A 22,751-nucleotide genomic window follows, 5' to 3' on the forward strand; every position below is an offset into this window, starting at 1 on the left:
GAAGGGAAAAGAGAGTTCCCAGAAGAAAATGGAGTTGAAGATAAGAGCCCACAGATAATTATGACCAGGAAGACTGGGATTTGAAAATAAGGAATAGGGATGCACATTTCAGAGGATGAAGAGAAACCCTTAAACTCTCTCATAGGAGAATAAATAGGTACAACATTTCCAGAGCCAAACTGGCAATGTGGACCAAAAGAATTAAAATATTGTCTATCTGAAAATTATACTTCTAGAAATTATACTTCTAGAAACTTACAGAGAAAAGTAATCCTCATGGATGTGCAGTAAGATATAGCCATGAGGCACTGGTCAAAATTTTGTGTAAAATAATGAAAATTGGTAAACACCATAAATGTCCAACAATAGAGAATATTTAATGGATACAAAGTTGCTTGTGATGGTTATAAAAATAAAGAAGCAGGTTACAAAACTGGGTTCAGTATGACTTCCCTCTTTTTAAGGGAGGCACATATAGAGACAAAGAGCTGGAAGGATGCACAGCAAGAATTTCATGATGCTGTTTCTGGGTGGTGGGATTGGACAATTCTAAGACCTCTGTTTTCCCTTCCCCCACATCCATTTATCTTCCCTCCCTCTTTCAGAGTATTTATATTTTCTATAACATCTCTGTCCAATAGAAATATATTGTGAGCCCCCACATAAGTAATTTTAATGTTCTAGTAACTACATTTTAAAAGTAAAAAAAAAAAACTACTTATCAGTTTCTTAATAATATCTTTTCTTTAACCCCCAAATATCCCAAATAGTATCACTGTAACATGTTATCAACACAGAAAATAGTAATGATATTTTACATTTTTTAACCCTCAGCCTTCCAAATCTGCTGTGCAGTTTACATTTACAGAATATCTCAGTTCAGGCCACCCCTGCCTTCCATATTGGACAGCACAGCTCTATAAGATAATAGCTAAAACTTACCAAGTGCTTACCACATGTTAGGCACTGCTGTAAGTCCACTGGGTAGGGATTATAACTCATTCAAGCTCACAGTAACGCCGTAAGATTGTTGTTCCTATTCTTGTCTCCGTAAGCACATGTTAGTGTTGTAATAACACCATAATAGAAGTTTCAGAGCTTCTGCAAGCTATTTTCCTAAAAGGATGGGATGGAAGGTAGGCTGCAAAGACTTACCGAATCAAGGGGAAGTGAGGGAGCTGGAGAGAGACTAAAAGTTATTCGAGAAGTGTGGTGGTAAAGAAGAAAAGTTACCAGAGTAAGGGAAACATGAGGACAGGGAGACATGAAGATAAAGGAGGCTGAAGAGGAAAGAGGAAAAGAGGGAAGGTAAAAGGGAAATGGCTGAGGATGTTTTCAACTAATCCCTCCACAAGAGTGGGGGGGGGCGGTTAGGCAGGGATAAACATTGCCTAGCCTGTGCTGGGGGCCATGACATGAGTACACCACGGCTTCCCAGCTGGGGGTGGGGGTGCGGGTGGGGATTGTAGCCCAGTGAGGGAAACAGATGCAGACACAGACAACTCCATCCTGCAGGTGAATGCTATGACAGAATGATAAGAGGTTGGGGCAAGGGGGATGGTTTCCTGGGAGGAGTTGACCTGAGTTGTGAAGAATGAAGTTAGCTAGCAAAGAAGCAAAGGAGGAGAGGTTACAGACTTGAGAAGTTCTTGACTACAAGACCTGGTGATGAGTTGGATGAGGAGGATGAGGGAGAATGGGGATTTGAGGATTCCCCAGTTTCCTGCACGGGCAAAGGCAGAGAGGGTCACGTTTACCCAGCGCCTTTCTGGAGTCAGGCATTGGTCCTGGGCATCACAAACTTCTCTCACTCAGTCCTCACAGAGGTCCCACATAATGCTCACCATTTCACAGATGTACAAGCTGAGGCAAGATTGCTGGCCCCAGGTCTCACCATTAGTAAACTGAGTTAGGATTTGAGCCCAGGTTATTTCAGAGATGGAAGGAGGGAGGAGAAAAGTTGATGTGGGGCCAGAGCCAGGACAGACAGTCAGGGTCTCGTCCTCCAAGTAGGCATCAGGTTCCTCTGAAGAAAGCAAAGCGCTGGATTCGGGGAGATGGGAACCCAGGGAAGGGGCTGGCTTTCAGGCAGCTGCAGAATAAAAGGTAAGCAGCCCACAGATGTGTGGGGCTGTAGGGTGCTCCAGCATGAGGGAGGCATGATCAACCTAGGGGATCTGGCAGAACCCAGCAGCCTGAGAGGGAGGACAGTAAGGTGGAGAGGAAAGGCTGGGGGACAGAGGTGGAGGGGAGAGGGGCACAGAATTTGGTTAAGGTGGCCGGCTGTCCACAGGTGAGGAGAGGAGGCATGCACACGGTCAGCTGTTTTGGGGAGGGGTCATATTGGGAGAGGTGTGATAACTTAGCAGAGACTGAGCTGGGATGTGCCACAAGAAAAGATTGGGGCGTGGTGGGAGCGCTGATGCTGGATCCAGAACACAGTGATAGGCTTAGAGACATCCTGAGGGTGACAAATTCTTCTCTTAACCTACTGCGGGGTCAGCTACAACAGGGAAAGAGGCCCTAAGAGGAAAGGAAATAGAGGAAACCGGGTAAGGGATAAATGTCTGCAGAGGGAGAAAAGGGAAGGAGGGAAATTATGGAATTACAGGAAAGGAAAGTGAGAGAAAGGCGTGTGGGGAGAGAGTAAGGAGAGGAAAAATAAAGGTAGAATTCCTATCACCCAGCGCACCCCCTCCAACCCCATCCGTAACCCTGTGAACAGGTGTGATCTTGGGAGGGTGGGCTACAGCGCCAGTATGGAGGTGGAAGGGGGTGGAACTTCAGCCAGGCCAGGACCAATGAGCTGTCCCACCTCAACGCAGACCATAACCAGACTCAAGTCACTTATCCTGTGCAGTCTGTTTCTTCATCTGTAAATGGGGTTGATGACAGACAGCTGGATGTCAAAGCATTTGGAAAGCACCACGACAAGGAGTCATTATCATAAAGGTCTATGGATTTACACACAAAGATGTAGACCTAGAGCCACACGAATGAACGCACATGTTGCCCGTGTGTAGGTGTAAGTCTAGGAATGGCCAGTAAATTCCAAGCTCTTCAACCTGCCAGCCCAGTTTAGCGAGTTCCGGGTTAAGGTCCAGCCTCGTGGTGGGGTAGGAGGTAGAGGCCTGCCGCTGGACAGGTGGGGTCCATCTCCTCTAGGGGCAGAAAGCTCTGGGGCGAGTTCAACTTGCTCCAGCTCCTGACTTCTCTGTCACAGGCCAAGTACTCGGTCTGTCGCCACAGAGCACAGGCCCAGGCAATGCTTATCCAACTAAACCTGCGTTCCTGCGGGGACCTTGCTCCAACAAAATCCCCTTCTGTCTCCTTTATATTAGAACGAAAATCTCGTTCTGTGCCTTTGCCCAGCTCCGCACCCTCGCCACCCTAGCGATACGACCTGCTTAGGTCCTTGTCCCCACTCGGCGGAGCTTCCTCTAATCTACGACTGAGGATGGCGCAAAGGGAGAGGGGTAAGAAATGGAGGAAAATGGGGGGGGGGGGTAGGCGGGGGGTTGGGGAGTGACAGAGAGCCTGAGACAGAAATCAGAGAGAGGGAGAGACCAGCACAGAAAGAACCGGAGAGGCCAGCAAAAGAGACACAGACGCTCGCTACGGATTCGGTAAGGATTCCTTCCGCCGGCATTTCTGGGGCGTCTCTGAGGTGCTCTGCCCGGGTCTGCCCGGACGCGAGCGGCTGCAGGGTGCGGTAGTCTCACCCCCATCCTCTCGCCGTCCCCTCCCCACCTCGCCCAAGGGGGCCGGAACGGCTTCGGCGAGCGGGGGCTTTTCGGAGCAGTCGAGTGGAAAATAGACTTTAACCCGCTTTGTGGCAACAAGGGCGCCCGGAGCGCTCTCCGGGACCAGGGCTCCGGGCGCTCAGGCGGGCCGCTCCCAAGACCCGGCCTGGAGTTTTTGTAGAGTCAGGCGGCCCGCGGACCCCCTGGTCTCGGGGCGACGGGAGGCCCAGCCCGGATCCACGCACCCGCGCGCGGCCAGGCCGCTCTGACTGACCCCGACAGCGCCGAGGGAGCGGAACGCCCTGCGGTCCCCTTCTCTCAGTGCACTGGCAAGGTCCGTGTCCCGACCTCCCCACCACCGCCTAGCGCCCTCCTAGGCCTGAATGCGGTGTTTTCCTGCGACCTGGAAGCCCGGGTGAAAAAGTTTGCAGAGTGTTGGTTCTCCTTCCCAACTGCCCTCTCACCCCCAGGGAATTGGTGCACGAAATGGAAACTGGCTGGAGCGGAGTCGGCCGCTGCTCTGCGGGCGGTGCGAGTGGAAGGTGGTCGGGGTAGGCGAGGCCGCAGCTACGTTCCCAGGACGGCCGGTGTGTATTTTTGGGGATGGGCTTAGGCTGCTCGGCCACCTCCAATTCAAGACAGTGTCCCCAAGGCCTTGGCCTGGTCTGACCCACCTGCCCCACGACCAGAGAAGACGGAAGCCGAGGAAAGCAGATCTTCCTGAGCCGAGGCCAGCCGTCCTGGTGCGAGCCGGCTGCGGTGCCCCTGACTGGGCCAAGGAGCTGCTTCCGAGCCCTGCGAACTGCAGCTTGAGGACTGCAGGGTGATTGCTCCGATAGCTCCTCTCGCACTGTCCGCGGCCTGGCCCCCTTGTGAAAAGAATTGAGCGTCCCTTTCCGGAGCTGTCCACAATAACACCCACAAAAAGCGAAACCTCAGGAACAAGGCCGAGGCTTCAGGCCGTGACCCAGGTGACCGGTGGTGGGTGATCGAGAGGGTCTTCGAGGCCAGGGGAGTAGAGAACTGGTTCTCGGGAGAACCTATTTGTTGCACCCCCCAAACACCTACTTTCCACTCGGATCCCAGTTATCTGAAAACTGAAATGACATCCCGAGACGAATTGGAGAGGGTTCAACTGATTTACACACTGAAAAGTGGGGTTGGAGTTTCCCCCAAGCCCCAGGCCCCTCGTACGCCTCCTTCGGCTCACGCGTGTGTTGAGACGGTTGCGGCGGCCGCCAGACTCAGCTGAAGAGCCGAGACGCGAGAAGACGTGAGATGGGAAGGAGGCCTAGAGCGCCTCGCACAAGCTCCAGTCCGGCTTTTGCCTCCGACTGCTGGCTCGTTTCCCCACCCGCCGTCCCTCGCCCCGCCCCGCCCCGCCCCCCACCTTGGGGCAGGTGAGCGGCGGCCAATGGGCGAGCGCGGGGCAGGTGCCCGCTAACTCTCGCTTCGCAGCGCGGTGGACGAGGCCGGGCTGGACAGTGCTGGGAGGACCGGGGGTGGGGGTCGGTCCTGGCTGGACTCGGGAGGGAGGGGACCGGGCTCAGCCTCCAGGCCGTAGAGGCAGCTCGCAGCATCGCGCGGAGCCCGCGCCAGTACCGGCGCCGGAGCTGCCCGCTCGGCCGCAGAGGCCAGCGCGCCTAGCTGCGCGCGGTGGCCCGACTCCGCGTTCTCTGGCTCGCACGCCCCTCGCCGCTCCGCGCCTGGCTCGTCCGCAGGGGCTGAGCGCGGGCGGGCGGGCGGGGGAGGTGAGGGGTGCTGGTGTGTGTGCATGTGCCTGGCTGGGTGCACACCCCGCACGGCCGCGGAGCCAGGACGCGGAGCGCTCCCCAGAGCCCGGCTGCCTGGCTCGGCTCTGGCGGCCGCGACCATGTTCCAGCCCACAGCCAAGCGCGGCTTTACCATCGAGTCTTTGGTGGCCAAGGACGGCGGTACCGGCGGGGGCACTGGCGGCGGGGGCGCGGGCTCCCATCCCCTGGCGGCGGCAGCTTCGGAGGAGCCGCTCCGGCCCACGGCGCTCAATTATCCTCACCCCGGCGCGGCCGAAGCGGCCTTCGTGAGCGGCTTCCCAGCCACCGCGGGCGCCGGCCGCTCGCTCTACGGAGGGCCCGAGCTCGTGTTCCCCGAGGCCATGAACCATCCCGCGCTGACCGTGCACCCGGCGCACCAGCTGGGCGCCTCCCCGCTGCAGCCCCCGCACTCCTTCTTCGGCGCCCAGCATCGGGACCCTCTGCACTTCTACCCCTGGGTCCTGCGGAACCGCTTCTTCGGCCACCGCTTCCAGGGTGAGTGCCCACGCTGTGCCCGCTTCGGCGGCCGGCCGGCGCCGGAGCTGCAGTGGCGCGGGGGAGGCTCGGGGGCGTGCGGGGCTGTTCAGAAGTTGTTGCTGAGAAGGCTGCGGGTCCACAGAGGCCGATCCTAGGCAGGGAAGAGCCGCGCCAGATCCATCCGCGCTTTTACCGCGTTGGGTTTCCTCCCAGAGAACCAGGTTGGGACCTCCAGGCTTTCCCAAGAACTATGCCTGTCGGACGTCAAGCCCGGGCACATCCTCGGAGCTTCTCCTGGTCTTCCCCGAGGCCTGCATTAATCTCTTCTGGCTGAGCCATTCCCACACCAGAGCTCAGCGCCCGCCGCCCTCCCGCGGACCCGGCTGGACCCGGGACCATACTTCTCTCGCACTTCCACTACCAACTCCCAGGGATCCGTCATCGCTGGCGCGGGAAGGCAGGGGAAAGTCCACCTGCGTGCCCCGGGTCTGTAGGAAGAAGGGGCAGAGGGGAGGGCAAACTAGAGAGTTAATGTTCAATGTTGAGTGCTCCGCTGTCTTGGGATGTTTCTCAGCAATCTCGACCCGACTTCGCCAAGTCACACGTGCCTGTCGGACCCAGGGTGGGGAAGATTTGCAGTAGCAAATCGGCTTCCTCCGCCGCTCGCCGACTTGGGGAACCCACCCGGCTACTCGGGGACTGACGGCAGTCCTCCCAGGCAGGGGGCGGGGGCAGAGGGCTTTGAAGGTCGTAGGCAGTCTAGCCTTCTAGTCTGCACTGGGCAATGGGTTTGCCAAAGAAGATACCCCACTGGTCAGTCTCTCTGTTTCTGTCTCTTCCTCTCCCCCTCTCTCTCACGTTCTTTCCCGAAGGAAAGAGTTGCATTAGTTGGAGTTCTTTTTCTTCCTTGAATTTGTTGGAGTTTTTCTTCTTTTTTTTCTTCCTTCCTTCTTTTCTCCTCCTCCTCTTCCTATTTCTCCTTCTTCCTCTTCCTCTTCCTCCTCCTCCTCCTCCTCCTCTTCTTCTTCTTCTTCTTCTTCTTCTTCTTCTTCTTCTTCTTCTTCTTCTTCTTCTTCTTCTTCTTCTTCTTCTTCTTCTTCTTCTTCTTCTTCTTCTTCTTCTTCTTCTTCTTCTTCTTCTTCTCCTCCTCCTCCTCCTCCTCCTCCTCCTCCCTCCCCTCCTCCTCCTTCTGATTTAATTTGTGCAGTAATTGTTTTAGCTTCCGGTTTTATTTTGCTAGTGTAGACGAGAGTTAGCCTCATGAGGCTCCATGACTCAGGGCTAGGTAACCCGGCTTTCAGCGAAACAAACGAAAAGCACAGGGCTAGACCTCCTGCTCCTGGGGCTAACCTGACGATAAACCAAGTCTACACTGTGAAAATTAACTGAATGTCTGGTACAATTATCAACGTAAGAGAAGAAAAATGATCTCTTGAAGCTTTGGGTATAGCTGCTTAACTGTTTCACGGAAAGCTGCTTTCCCGGGTCCTGATTTGTCAGACAATTTTCTCAGTCTCATCTGCCCAGTAGATACTCACCCAGCAGATCCCACAAAAGAAGAAAATGTAATTGCTTGAGCAAGAATTTTTGTGGGCAGACTTGTCTGCCCTGGGGATTTCAAAGATGTGCCCAAATTATCCGGAGGAAAAAATGCGTATGTTGTTGGCCACTACGGACAAGAAACCTGTCAATTAAAATCAATGTTTACTGATAGAATAAAGTTTTATTTTAAAATGAGCAAACCACCTCAGTGCTCCATGGGCTGGGTCCCTGGCCTGGGTCTTTAGACCTGGTGACCGTGCGCCAGTTTGAGTTGCGGCTGTTTGTGAACCTTCGGGCCCAAGGCAGCTGAGGCACCGGCGTTAGGAGGCTGGTAGAGGGACAGGGGCTCAGGTCAGAGCCGGTCCTGACCCCTGTGCTCTCTGCTTATGCTGAGATGGCCTCCCTGGGGACGCCCTCGGCTTTGGACCCCGCACCCCCACGCCCTCCGCGCCACCTTTCCCGCTTCTGGCCTTGCCGGCGCGAGCTTGGGGCGCGAGGGCCGGGCCTCCAAGTGTCGGGGGCGCCTCGCGTGAGATCCAGCTCTGGCTCTGAGCATCCCCAGTCAGACGAGGCCGGATAAAGCCTTCGCAAAAACCTCTCGGAAATTGCCGCGGCTCCCTGAGCCATCAGTCCCGGCGGGCTCGTTGTCGAGTTGCAAAAACGGTTGCATTTTTCTCTCAAGAACTGTGTCTGGACGCGGAGATGGAGCCAAATGTGGCCGCATTTTTGAACACGGAAATCCGTTGGGCACTGAAGGATTTTTTGAACTTTGAGACGTTTTGGCTTCGGGGCTGGTCATCTTCCGGGCAGACCCCTGCAGCCCGGGCGCCCTTGCGTCTTGAGGTCCCGCGGGCCCCTCGGGCCTGCGAGCCAAGCCATTTCAGGCCCTCCGGCGCCGCGTTTTCTAGAGAACCGGGTCTCTGCGATGCTCATTTCAGCCCCGTTTTAATGCAAGAAGCGAAACCCTACACGAACGAAAAGGAACACGTCTGCGCTCTGTGCGCAGCGCTCTCCAGCAGCGCGGTGCCGGCGCGCAGGGAAGCGGCTTCTCCGCTGAGCAAGGCGATGGAAGAGGAAAAGCCAGCGCGGGATGCTCGGGACCACGCGGAGGGACCCCGAAGTCGGGGGCAGCTTTCGAGGCCAGAAGGGGAGGAGTTGGCGGGCACCGGAGTTAGCTACACTTGGATGCTATTTCCCCGGACAGCAGGAACTTTCCAGGCCGGGGAGCAGGGTCGGGAGGGGGCCGCGGGAGACGCAGCCCTGTGGGACTGGTGGTGGTAATGGGCCGGTGCTTCAAAGGGCGCCTTTGTTCCGGCGGGAGGCGGGGGAAAGAGGTTATCTCTGCTGCCGGGCGGGCCTCTCCCTCTCTTAGCCCCAGGCCCCTCCGCCCCACCATCCGGCCTAGAGTCCCCAGCCTGACACGGCCTCTCCAGGAGGGACTGCAGCCTGAGCCCTGGGCCACCGAATCGCTGGCTCCCACCTCCTGACGCCTCAGTCCTGGGAACCTCTATTGCTAGTTCCCAGCCATTGCCTTAAAGGGGCCCTCAGAGGGAGGCTGGAGGAAAATGCGGAGGAGTGGGGTTCAGTGAACTAGCTTCAGGGAAGGCCAAGCCAGCCCCTTTCCACTTTTCCACCCCTCCTTGTCTGAAACTGACAGCCCACTCTCACAGCCCAGAATTACTGCATCACAACAGGCCACATCGCACCCCAGTCCCAAGCTTGTTCTGCGCTTGTCCAGTTAAGGGAAACTGAAGCCTTGGTAGGGATGGTTGAGGCCTCCTTCTGATAGGTCAGAATGAGAGGGGCGCAAGCACATAGGCACCTGGCAGCATCCTGCTCCTCATAGAAACATGTAGCTATTGATCAGTTTCTTGGGATGGTTAGTTTTGTACTAAACAAACTTTTCCTTACAAGGAAAAGCCCTGCTTCTTTTGAAATCAAATCTGTCATCACTTATCAGCATCTTGAATAATTTTCCTGGCCTCTGCTTCTTCTTGGTTGGGTCAGAAGGGCCCCTATGTTTCTGTACAAGCACACACAGACTGCGGGACACATGCTATCTGTCCTGACAGAATATTACAGTGAACTAGGGCCATTCTGTCCCCAATTGAGAGAGATTGCAAGTAACCGAACTTTCCCCTAAAATAGCCGGACTTTGGGCAAAGAGGCACATGAATATCAGGACAGAGAAGCTTGTTGCTTTCATCCTCCACTTTGGATAAAGACAAACACAGAGAACTCTACCAAACAGGTGATCAACACACACCAGGGAATTACAAAACAGCCGGCAAATCACACACACTGAGGTTGCAGTGATGCTTTCTCAGCCTCACACTGCCCTTCACACCTTGCATCCCGTTCACTCACAACTGTGGGGTCTCTCCATGCTGCCACCTCACTTCTGACCAGCCACAGTCAACCTGCTGAGGCTGAACCTTGGGATCATGGAGGTGTGCTGAGCTTTCTCTCTCCCTCTCCTGGTCATTTGTCCAGAGGAAACCACTGTTGGTATTTGACTTGAGCTTGGAACACTGATTTTTTTGAAACAATTTATTTTAATGTCAACAAGAAGTGTTTGCTTCTCACCCACCTCTCCCACTTTTCTCTGGCTGATCACTCTGGCCCCCACTTGCAGCTTTAATCCTTATTCCTACCTGGATCATCCTCCTTTCTCTCTAACCCCTCTCTGTCAGACCACCTCCCCTGATCATCTGTCTCTTCCACCATCACAAGCTAAACCTCTCTTCCTTCTGTCAACCCTCAGAGCCCTGGGTCTGCCCCCACCTTGAAGGGCTCAATGGGCAGGGTGTCCCCTCTCTATCTTCCTGTAATGTGATTTCACCCCCTTTCGTGGCAGCACAGATTCAGCCACTTGAAACAGGTAAGGTGACTGGAAGTTAGTGACTTCACCCTGTCGGGAGGCTCTGTCTCCTCCCAGGTGCTAGCCTCTCATTCCTAGGCAAATTTTATGCTGTTTCACAGAAAACCCCAGCAATAGAGTTTGCCTGCATGTCCAAAGCCCATGGGCTTGGAGAAAGTAATGTCAGGCAGTTTCCACCAGCAGAGGGACATGAACAGTTACCTGGAGAGTTTTAGCAACAGCAGCTCAGTTATGTGCCCTTGCTTCACTGGCAGAGATATTTCCAGAGATGGGAGATCTCAACCAAATTATCCAAACAATTGTCTTAAGAACAAAACAACAATTCAAATTGAGTCAAACCAGTGGCCATTTCTGAAGAAATTAATTGGATCAGTCAATCTCAGCAGCTAACTCTGTCAAAACATTTCATCTAGCTCTCTGCATTGGTGGTGGGTCAGGGGTACTGTTATGTGCCGCTGTATGAGAAGCCATGGGTGGTGTCAGAGCCTGTTTCCAGTCTGTTAGCATGTGCAACCAAGCCAGAGGTTGTGTGAGAGTCTAAGGAGGGAGATGGGTCATGGAGACTGAGGCTGTGGGTGGAAGCTTGTTTTGGCTCTTGTGGTTCCTGACCCTACCACACCAGCCTCAGCCAGCTCCTGTCAGCCCCTCTTCTGGCATGTAGGAGCTCAGTCCCCATGATGGCCAACATTTGCCAGGGATAGTTACACTCTTTCGAAATCCTGTATGGTAAATAGAAGAAAAAGCCAGTAGGGAGGCTGGAGCATATATTCACACACGCCCATGCAGAAACCAATATACCTATATCTATATATATTAGACAGAAAGATGACATCTAGATATTTACACACATATTTCTTCAATGTGGGACTACTCAGGGATGAAGCAAGGCCTTTTCCCACGAGAGAGCAGTAAGTCTCCTGTGGGGAGAGTTTACCTGAAGGTCTGTGGGAAGAGAGGTGGGGAAAAGGGAAGAAGAAACCTGACTTTAGACCTCCAGGTGCTGCCTGGATGTTGACTTACTCCCTGGCCTATTTTTACCACTTGCAAGGTAGAGCCGGGGCTTGTTGGCAGGAATTTTCCACCACCTAGTAGCCTGAGCATCTAGCTGCAAGGCTGGCTCAAGCAGGAGTGAGGGGTGAGTTCCTTGGGTAGCCTCTAGTTCCTGGATCTGTGTTTGGTATTGGGATGCCTAACAGCCTGGCTGTTCCCCTTACCACCTTCCTGACACCCAGCCTCGTCTCTACTCTTGGTCCACTCTGAAGGAGAATTGATGGGGCAAGTGGACAAAGATAGCTCCCCACTCCTTGGCCTCTTCCGTTGCTCCAGACACTGTGGATTTGGGCCGGTCGGCGCCTCACCAGGCCTGGGCCCAGCTTCTGGCCCAACAGTGATCCCCAGCGCTGTGATTCCCCGGGCCTCGACCTGGGAGCTCTCAGCGGGGAGGTGTTGGGGAGGAGAGTGGACTGAAGGAAGGGGCGGCAAAAGGGAAAGGGGAGAATTTGGGATGGGGGTTGGGTGTCGAGGATTGGAGAGGGCAGCCGATCGCTCCGGGGGCGCGTGCGAGCGCGGCGCCAGGCCCGAGCCTGGCCGGCTCCCGCGGGCGGCTCACCGCGCGCTTCTCTCTGTCTGTATCTGCGTGTGTTGCCGTCGGCGGCGCGGCCGCAGCGAGCGACGTGCCCCAGGACGGGCTGCTTCTGCACGGCCCCTTCGCGCGCAAGCCCAAGCGGATCCGCACGGCCTTCTCGCCCTCGCAGCTGCTGCGACTGGAGCGTGCCTTCGAGAAGAACCACTACGTGGTGGGCGCCGAGCGGAAGCAGCTGGCCGGCAGCCTCAGCCTTTCCGAGACGCAGGTAATAAATAGTCCGCGCTCCGCCCGGGGTGGCGGTGGGGGGAGGCAGGTGGAGGTGGGGCGGGCGGGTGAGGGACCGGCCAGCCTCGCCCCCAGCCTCCCACTGCTTCTCCCGCCGACCCTGCGGCGCCCCCGCCAAGCCTGTCTTTAGAACCCCTTCCCTCCGACTGCCTTCAGCCTCCAGGAGGCCACAGGACTTTTATGAAACGCTAAGAACCTCCTAGGAGGTTGGGATCAAACCTTATTCCGACCCCGCTCCCACAGCCCATAGGAGCTGCCGGTTACCAGGAGGCGGCGGGCGGCCTGGGGAACCCGCCGAGCGCGGGGCGCCCACCCCACGGCCACTCCGGGCCCCCCAGGGCCCTCTGGAGCTGTCTCAGGCCCGCGGCTCCTGCAGCCCTTCTCCCGCCGCTGTTCTGGGGGCGCTTAGGGGTGTGCGGGGGTGCCCAGGCCTGTCCCACTCTGGCTTCGCTGCCGTGCAGGGCAAAGCGGGCGCAGGCCTCGGCCGCCCACCAGCGGCTGTGCTGAGAGAGCCCACGTGTCCTCGGGCTATAAACATCTGAAGCAGAGGGCTTAGCCAGGGAGCGGGCAGTCCTGCTGGGGGTCCGAGCGGGGCTCTGATCTCTTTCCGGGCCGGCTGCCGGGGCTTTGAAACCGCGGTGTGTGCGTGCGCGGACATCTGGGGGGGCCTGGTAGTGGTGGAAAAGGCGATTCTGGTACTCAGGGCCTGTTTTCAGCCACTTGAAGTGTTGTTGAGTCGGGGAGGGAGTAAACTGCAGCGGCGTTGAAGGGGTTTGAACTGGGTGATATTACAAGTACCGCGTAGTATGTTTCATAATTAAGAAAAAATTTAAGAACTAAATGGGAATTATAGGGAGGCAGATTTGGGTTTACTGTAAGTAAAGACTTTACAATGAATAAATGCTGTCTGGAAGCTCTTGGTCGGCCGGGAGCCCAGCGTGCTGGACTGGAGGCGGATTTCAGTATCTAGATGGGCTTCGGAAGACCTTAACTCCCTTCTGTCCCCGTCAGTTCCCAGATCTGCAAGGAGAGAGTTCAGCTTACTTGGCCTAGCAGCTCGAGCCCGCCGGCATTTCATTTTCTGCACCGCTTTCTGCTCGCTTCGCCCCCACCTATACCACCATCCTCCACCCTAGTCCCGGACTGTAGGAAGGCGTCAGGCTGTTGGCGGGAGTATGTGTGTGCGCAGCCTGGGATCTCCTGGGGAGCAGCGAGGCTACATGGAAGGTTTAGTGGGGAAGTCCAAACCCAAACTGCATCTCCAGCTCCCTGCGGCCCGACCTCACTCTTTCCTGCTCCCTGCGCATTTCGGTATCTATTGTCCTATCTATAAGATGCCCTGTTTCATCAGCGCATTGCTCCCCTGTCTGTCACAGGACCCACGCTGTTTCAGACTTGCTAGCTGGGCTATTCGAACTGCAGAGTAAAGCTTACAAAACAACGGAATTAATTTTTAAAACATTTTAAAAAAAGATACGTTTTTAAAAAACCAAGTTAATAAAAATAATACCCCCATTCCCTTCTTGGTGAACAGTATTTTACAACTGTTGTTTAAAACAGGGTGTCAATTTAAGAATGATGTTTATAGTTAACTTCATTTAAAAAGTAATAGTTATTAAATTTAAATTGCAGAAGTGTAAGAAAACAAAACAGTTTATAAGCCCACCGCCCACAGATGAACACTTGTTGAAATAATGTCATTGTTTTTAAACTTTCAGTTTTTTAGCTCTGTAAGAGCATTTTGAATAGATTTTCTTTCAACTGAACCTGGTTGCCTGTCAATATTTGCTCCTAACAATGCCAGTTAGTAAACCTAACGATTTTTTTTGTTTTTAATTATAAGATGCTTAAACATATATTTAAAACAAAACCAGGCAGGAAATATCCAGCTTCACTAACTATCAAAACTCGTGGCTAATCTTGTTCCATCTATAAATGAGCTGGTTTAAGCATATGAAATAAGTAATAATAATAATAATAATAGTAGTAGTAGTAGTAATAATAATAATAATAATAAAGCTATGGGAGGTTTGAGCCTGAGATACTTCCTTGTGGTGGCCTGTGTTTCCAGGTGAGGCCTCTGAGATGGAGACATGAACTGGGCAGAGCTCCCCAGGCAGGTAGGTGGGATTCCAGTATCTACCTCCCTGCTAACTGACTGTGTGACCTTGGGCCAGTTACTCAGCAACCCTGAGTTCTGGTTTCATCATCCAGAAAATAGGTTGTTTAAGGATTAAAGGCAGGTAATATTAATTCTCATCCCCAATGCTTCCCTTCCCTTTGTTTAAAGTAATATGTCAAGTTAGTGTTATAATAAGACCCAAACCTGGGCTTCCTGACTCTTAGTTCAGTCTTCTTCATCAAGAGAGCTGTCCTTCTGTCCCTCTCATAACTATCATTTGGATCTAGGCTGTGTAATTAACTAGTTATCTATCCCTCAGTATTTGCCGGGCAAGCTTACCTGTCATTTCTAGCTACCAGCTCTTTGTCAAGCATCAGTCACTCTCACCAGCCCACTGCCATCTATTTCTACTGTCAATATGTATATTTGTCTCTCAGAGCTCTCTAATCTGTCCCTCACAGTCGCTACTTTATATCTAGCCATGTACTTCTGTTTGCTCTCATTAAACTGCCTCCCCAAAGCTGGTTAATTTATATTTCTTATTTTCTATTCTCTTCTTCTTCCCAACAATAACTCCTATTTACCAAACTGTTGATTATCTCTTTATGATCTACTCTGTTTTATCTTCTGTGTATCCACTATCCCTCTCAAACTTCCATCTCTGCAGCTGGCAGATAGTATATGCAATGTCTGCTAATGGTTATCTCACCGGCCCTGGCTTTGTCTTCTGAGCCTCAGTTGCTGTATCTGTAAGATTGAATGAAACGAACTCCAGGGTCCTTTTCAGCCCTGAGCTTCCAGCTCATCTGTTTTCTACTTCTCTGTATTTCTGTTTATAATCCCTCCTCCAGGCTCTCAGAAGTCACGGCATACTTCCCATATATCATAATACATATAGGACTTTGCTGTTGTTTAATAATCCGCCATGTCCCAATGTCAATCTGTGCACCGGTTGCATCTGTCTCTCAAAGATATCTTAACATGCAGATTCCTGGGCCCTGCTGAGGAGATTCTCTTAGGAGTTCCAGGGTGGGACCCAGGAAAGTTTTAAAAGCATCTCTGTAGGCGATTCTGATGAATAATGGGTCTGAGCATCTCGGCTCTGGGAGGCAGAGGCTGAGCCTTCCTACTCACTGTGCCCCAGGGCCCAGCTCAGTGACCAGCAAGGAGCAGATGCTCCATAAACATGTTGAATGAATGGGCCAATTTCTCATGGTTGTACACTTATCCATATGTTAACTTTATCAGTTATTTCCTTTGCTCTCTGCCGTCACTGCTCCCTCCCTGTCCCTCTCCTTCTGTCTTTCCCTTACACTTTCATAGCTGACTGTTGATCTAGATGATCGAGTTTTATTTACCAATTCATGGGGGAAACTTCTGGAAGGCTTAGGCAGATCAGTGTGTGGGCCTTAATCCAGAGTTCAGGGGTGTCTGTATGCCCAAAGCTCTAGCTTGGGGTGTTGGGAGATGGGAATCCTAAGCGTCTCTGTTGCAGGTGGGGCTTTAGTTTGGTTAGGAGCGGGCTGTTTGTGCTGGGATGGCCATGGGTTAATCCAGGTGGTGGAGAGAGGGGCCCTGGGCAAGGGCTAGTTCTCCCTTCTGGCTCTAATTATTTGCTCATCACTGCTGTGGCACAGCCCGGGGGTCTGACCACGGTGAAGCCCACCTAAACTTTAGTCTTGGTGGCTGGTGGGGCAGACTCTGGCCTGGGTCAGATCAGAACCTCAAGCGCGAGTGAATGTGTGTGTGTAATGGGTGTGAGTAGCATGTGTGTGCGCCCACAATGTGGGGCACATGTGGGCTTAGTGTGATCGCTGCCCAAAGGTCAGGTGCTATGATCTATGCACATAGCCTGGTGTGCATCTGTGTGCTTCTGTGTACGTGGGGGGAGGGCATGTTAATTTTAGGCGGAGTGAGAAAAAGCATTTTATTGCTCTAGGCTGACCCATTGGTTAGTGTTTCCAGATGCTCCTTCTGCTCTGAATAGTTCAGGAGGTGTTTCTTGACCTACCCTGGCTGAATTTAGCTGAGCTGTGAGGGAAAAGGGTGCAGAAATGTGGTTCTTGGCTTTGGAGAGCCCTCATTCAGTGCTGGGGCCTAAATGCAAAATGTGTATACTTGTGGGGTGTGCACGGGATGGGTGACTGGAGTCCCCTTGACGTCACAGCTGTAGACTCAGGGGGTCAGGGGAGAGTTGCGTGGGTGGAAGGCTCCTGGAAGGCCGCAGACATAGAAGGCTTGGAGGAATGTGTAGGATTCTAGACTGGTGGGGAGGAAGGGGAGGGTTTGAGGTTAAGATGGAGCAGGAGCTGTCAAGTCTGGTTACTGTCTTGGGGCTAGAGAGCAAGCGGGGAGGTCTTAGGAGGCAGGTGTGTGTGGCCACCTACCTATGGATTTTTTTTCCCCCAGAGGCATGGTAAGAAGACTTTCTGCTCAGAATACTCTGCCTCTTGGGGGTTGGACGAGAGGGAAAGATCTGAGTGACGTGAATTTTAGGGAAAGGTCAAGAGGCCTTTGTTACTAGCTCACTGTGTGTTCTGAGACAGACTCATTCCTTCTCTAAGTCTTGGCTCTTCTTTAAGAACTTTTGCACCTCTGAAGCCCCAGGAGTCCAGTGGGAGGCAGGAGAGGGCAGAGGAGTTAAGGGAGACTGGAGTGCTTCTCTGAGGTCATGGTCCTGAGGAGGCAGACGAATCTTGTGATGTCTCCCTGAGAATGAGGGCAAGCATTCAGGGTGATATGAGAGGAGATGAGAAGGCTTAGGAAGGGTTCGGGCTCTGGTTGATGGGGAGTCAGAGGTGACCTCAGTTTGGTGGGGTGAGGGTAGAGCTTTGCATGGCATTGGGCTTGACCTTGAGAGTGGGAGCAGCTCACATGATCAAATGTTAGGAAATGGATCCCAGGGGAGAGGGCAGGGAGGAGGCAGGCTGAGGAGTGGTCTGGTTGATGTCTCCAAGCCTCTGCCTAGTCTGAGGACTTCCTCTGTGTCTGAGGGTGACAGAATAGGAGGACACAGAAGAGATAACAATAAGACATAAGGAGGAACTTCTTGTATCAGTTACAAGACTCAAAAACTCCTTGAAAGAGGTATTTGAACTCCTTGAGAGGACAGGCTTCCACCTGAAAGTATGCAGGGGCCAGGAGCCACAGACGCCCACTGGGGATGGGCTAAGGTTGAGGAGTGGTGGAAAAGAAGGGATCCAGACCTGGTCCATCTGAAGGCAAAGTCTGAAATATTGCCCGGAGCTATAGTTCCCTTGTCTGTAAGTTCATTTGTCCATTCACTCATGCACGCCTTCATTCATTAATGCTCACCGTGATCAATCTGCTAACGCATTAATGCTTTCATTCATTCATTCATTCAACCACAGCCATTTCACCTTCTTTATCCTGCCTGACTCACGCTGACCCTTGTCCCCTCAACAATGGATCTTCCTCTGAAGCTTTCCCCTTAGAAAAGGGCAATCTAATCCACAGCATGGAGAATCAAGAATTGATCTTCTTGTAGAAGTGTCCACTAGGCTAAGCCAAAAGAGGACTCCATCTCTCCAGCAGTTAGCACTTCCCAAACTTCTTTTTCAATTAGACCTCATCCCCTCTGCCATTGATTTTCTCTGATTTTCCAGGTTGGCCCAAGCACCTCTTGTCTAGAGCATAGGGCTAGGTCACTTCACTTCTGCTCTGCTGGCTGAACATACCTGGAACATGCCCGCTGGTGCTCCAAGGCCGGCTCACACACCCCTTGGGTTCTCCAGGTTCCCACAGACTGATGTGGAGGCAGAGTTTTAAGCAAATAAATTAATGCATTGCTGGGGTCACTGTTACTAAGAAAGAGAAAAGTACTAAGTACAGACGGGTGATGGGGCACATCCAGACCAGGAACATGTGAGCAGGGTTTTGAAGGCTAAGTAAGAGTATTCCAGGTGGTGTAACTCAGACAAAAGTGGAGGCTCTTGGCAGGATCTCCCTTATATGAAAAACTAAGAGGCATTGAGTGAGGTGAGGACTTCAGAGGCCACAAGGAACCACTCCCCAAACCCAAAGGGCTCAGAGATGGGTGAGGGGTTCCTCTAGCCAATGCCCCAGTTGTGCCCTGGGGGCTTGAAGAAAGGTGAGTGGTGTGCCGGGCTGGGGGAAGGCAGGTGCAGAATAAGCAGCCTCCTGAGGCCGCCCCCCGACCCCAAGCTGGTAGCCATGCTGTGTAATCTGGTTCCTTTCGAGGTCCTTGTCTTCTAGGGGAGTGGCTCCGGGGTGACCCCAGAGTCTCATGACTGCATGAGAGTGCTCATGGGGTGTCTTCTTGTCTCTTACTGCACTCAGAGCCCAGTTCCTTTTCTTTATCCAAATAAAAGAATTACTATTAATTGTTATCAATAATGTACTAAAGAAAAGTCAGAAAAGTGGAGACAAAAAAGAGAAGTCACCCACACTTGGGGTCCACTTCCTTCTAGTCTTTTTTTCCCCGTGCCTCGGCTCTGTTTTGCCATGGCTGTGATCACGCTGTGCCCAAACTGTGCATCCTGCCGTTTTCACTGATATTACTAAGTCATAAGCATCCCCTTGTCATTACAGTCTTTGTAAACAGCATCTGGACACTCAGCCCAAGGCTGTTCTCAGGAAGATAGCCAGGCTGCCTGGGGAGAGTTTTCATCCCTGTTTCTAGAGAGCTGCCTTCTTGACCTAGTAGTATTCACGGGGAGAATATTCAGAATCACTTTTCATTTGAGTGTGCCAAGAAGCTGCCCCTGGTGTGAAAACACACCCTGTGCCTGAATTTCCACCCCGATGCGTTCCTTCTTTGGGCTGGTGATGCTGGGTAAGGGTAGCCAACTGGGTCCATCCCACTAGAGGGGAGTCTTCTTTCTGGTAGGAGACTTGAGAGTGTGTGTGGGAGAAAAAAGGTGCAGAAAGGGGCCCTCTGTCCCCGGTGATGCGCAGGGCTGCCCCGAGTCACCTGTGACCAGGCTGGCCACGCTTAGCCCTTGGGGCTCTCAGGAACACCGCCCCAGCCCTGCATCCAGGCCTGGGTCACACACACACACGCCTTGCACAGGAGGCTGGGCGAGCTCACCCGCCTCCGGGCTGGCACAGCCACAGTGGGCTCCAGGGCCGGGGGCAGGGGCCAGGCTGGCTGCCAAATGGGTGTGCCGAGAGCCACCTAGGGCCCAGCCCGCCCTGTGCCCGAGGACAGGTGGCCATGGAATCCAGAAGCCCTGTGCCTAGAGCATCCACCATCGTCCCTATCTACCTGAGGTGGGACGTGCAGGCAGTGGTTTTGAATGCTGCCCTGGAAGGAAGGGAAGAAGGCCCTCCCCCACTCCGTCCACCGATACCAGCCACTTCATCTCCTCCTGTCCCTGGCTGACTGCTCTGCGGAGCACCGAGCACTGGCTGCCCTCACTCCCCTCCTAGTGCTCTAAAATCAAGGGGCAGGGCAGGTGGTGCCATGGAAACCCTGGGGAGGGGCAGCTAGGGGGAGCCCTGGGTTGGGTGGGCTCCATGGAGGGGACCGAGGGGAGTGTCTGGGAAGCGTGAGGGTGGACCACCCTGGGCAGGAGCTGCTCCCAGGGCCCAGATGCCAGGCCTGCTTTGGCTGCCTCTGCCTGGCTTTATGGCTAATTCCTAAGCTTTTCACCCATTCTCGGGGAGCAGGGGCAGAACTGGGTGGTGTTTCTGAGGATTGCCCTTAACCCCACCCAGGAATCAAGCATCTCCCCTCAGCAGTCACTGCTGCTGCCAAAAGCAGGGTGCTCTTGTCCTTCCACACACGACTTACCACTCCCCACCTGCATGGGCACCACGGGTCGATCACTCCAGCTGCAGTTGGCAGCACCTACTTGCTTTTTAAGTGTGCTATCATTTCCAGGAAACCATCCATGCCTTGTAACCCAACCCGTCTGCATCACCTCCCGCAGGGACCCTCTGGAACAAAAGCCTAGGAGGTGCCCTGGCGCTGCAAGGGCCCCAGAAAACATCTCACCTATGGGTGAGGGTCTCAAGTCCAGAGAGGGGAGGGAATGTAGCAGCACCCAGGCCCCTCCTGCTAACTCTGCGGCTGATCTGGTCTGGCCTGGTTCTGCAAGGCTGATTAAAGGACTGTAGTCAGGAGGAGTTGACAGACCAAGGCTTTCTCCACATTTGTCAAGACCTAAGACTAATTGGGAACCAGGATGATCCTCCCAGATTTTGCATGAAAAGATGTTAAAGGCTGTCTGTGTCCTGGACACTAAGCAAATGCTGAAGGAGTTGGGAGAAGGGATGGACGATCAGAGATGAGACTAAATCTGGGGAGGCTTCCTGGAGGAGATGGGCTTAGTGTCGTAGACCTGCACTTGCCTTCCTGCCCCGCCCCCCCCACCTCCTAATCACAAAGGATGGTTGTCTGGTCTCTGACCCCAACCCTTGTCAGGGCTCTCACTGCCTGTCACAGAAGTGGGGGGCTGTCTGTGTTTAAAGAGGAGCTCACTTCTGTCCCCTGGGATTTCTCCTGACTGTTCCTTGTGTGACCTGTTTCCACATCTGGATGGGCTGCCAGGGCCAGTGTTACGGGGGCAGGAAGCCAGAACACTGCCCTGGGTGGGGCTGCAGACACCCCTATGTCTAAGGAGGGTGAGGCCTCATTGGTGGATTTCAGACTCCTCTGAGGGGCTGGCACACAAGGGGCCAGGACTCCCCACTCACCCAGCTCTGCCTCTGTTGTGGGGTGGGGGAGTTCCTCCTGAGGTCACTAAGACAGCACCCCCTGGTGAAACAGACCTAGATGGCCTGAGATGTTAGAGCCTGGAGCGGAGGGGTCCAGGACCCTAGGAGTGCTCTGGCTGCCCTGGGCACTGCTCTTGGTGTGGCCACCGCCTCCTGGTTATCGAGTCACGTCCACTCTGTTTCTTTGTGCCACAAAGGGCACAGGGTGGCCCAGAGGGTGTTGCTAACACCCGGCCATCAGGGAGCCCACCAGGGAGCCCATCAGGACCGCTGTGATGGCTTTTCGTATGTTCCCTCATTTACGTTCACATCAACTCTGTGAAGAAGCAATTATCAATCTCTTCTCTTAAAACCCGTAGGGACCCAAGTCTCTTTCCTTTACTGTGGCTACAGGAACCAGGCTGCTCGGCAGCTGCAAGATCCCCTCCTCTGCTGAGAGGGACAGGAAAACAGTCCTCTCTGGCCCGCTGTGCCCTCCCCGTGGCCCCCTCTCCTTTGCGTCTGGAAGGGCAGGCCTCCAGACCCGGCAGGTGGCACCGGCCAGAGGAGAGGACCCTGGCCTCGGTTTCCCCATCTGGCTCCCAGCTCAGCCTGAGTGCTGAGGCCCTGAGGGCCGCTCTGGGGGCCTCCTGGGTGTTTCTCACCTGTGCCCCTCCCTCCCTGGCCCAGGTGAAGGTGTGGTTCCAGAACCGGAGGACAAAGTACAAGCGGCAGAAGCTGGAGGAGGAGGGGCCCGAGTCGGAGCAGAAGAAGAAGGGCTCCCACCACATCAACCGGTGGCGCATCGCCACGAAGCAGGCCAACGGGGAGGACATCGACGTCACCTCCAATGACTAGGGCGGGCAGCCACGAACCCGCGAGGGCAGAGTGCTGCTCACTGCTGCCAGGCTCCCCGCTGGGCCCAGCAGGACTCTGGCCACCCCTTGGCCGGGCTGTGTGGAGGCCTCAGTCACGGCTCCAGGGGGCTTGGAGCCTGGGGCACCACCGACAGAGGGACAAAGAATGGGCTGGCTGAGGCCCTGGACGGCTCTACCTTCTCCTTGGAGAGCCTGCCTGCCTGGGCAGGCTGTCGGCCACTGCAGCCTCCCAGCCACTCTGCATTTCTCTTATCTCATTTTTGTTTTGATGCGTTCCTGTTTTAATTTATTTTCCAGGCGCCCTCTGTAGTTCTTAGTGATCCCCTTGTGTCTCCCTATGGGAATAATAAAAGTCTCTCTCTTAACAACACGGGCATCCAGCTCCAGCCCAGAGCCTGTGAGCCTGGGGTGGTGGATTCTGACTCTGAGGGCCAGTGGGATCTGGCAGAACAAGCGTGTTCAGGGCCTGGGAGCTTGGGGTGGGACCTTGGAGACTCAATCCGTTAACCCTTCTCCTTTGTTGGTGGTTGACCCTTGTCTCTAGCTCCAACTCCACAGCAAGAGAAACTGAGGTGGGACATAGAGAAGGACCACCCTGTGTCTTGAGGGTGGCAATGTTCAAGCCTTTCCAGGCTTAATGAGCCGTGGGAATCAGGCCCAGGTGGGTCAGGAGAGGAGAGAGCAACTGTGCTTCCCCATGCTTAGAGCCCTGACGGCCTCTCTCTTTGAGGGAAAAACAGGAAACAGGGAGTATTGTGGGCTGG

The 22,751-nt window shown here is 54.0% G+C and overlaps 1 protein-coding gene across 1 annotated transcript; it reads left to right on the top strand.

The window, feature by feature from the left end:
* Positions 1–4,338: 4,338 nt before the first annotated feature.
* EMX1 (empty spiracles homeobox 1) lies at positions 4,339–22,355 on the top strand. Its single transcript, XM_074341309.1, has 3 exons — positions 4,339–6,031; positions 12,102–12,286; positions 21,800–22,355. The coding sequence occupies exons 1-3, from the start codon at positions 5,518–5,520 to the stop codon at positions 21,965–21,967; spliced, it is 867 nt and encodes a 288-aa protein (XP_074197410.1). The 5' UTR covers positions 4,339–5,517; the 3' UTR covers positions 21,968–22,355.
* The last annotated feature ends 396 nt before the right edge of the window (positions 22,356–22,751 follow it).

This window comes from Camelus bactrianus, chromosome 15 (assembly GCF_048773025.1).
Source record: "Camelus bactrianus isolate YW-2024 breed Bactrian camel chromosome 15, ASM4877302v1, whole genome shotgun sequence".
Taxonomy (NCBI): Eukaryota; Metazoa; Chordata; class Mammalia; order Artiodactyla; family Camelidae; genus Camelus; species Camelus bactrianus.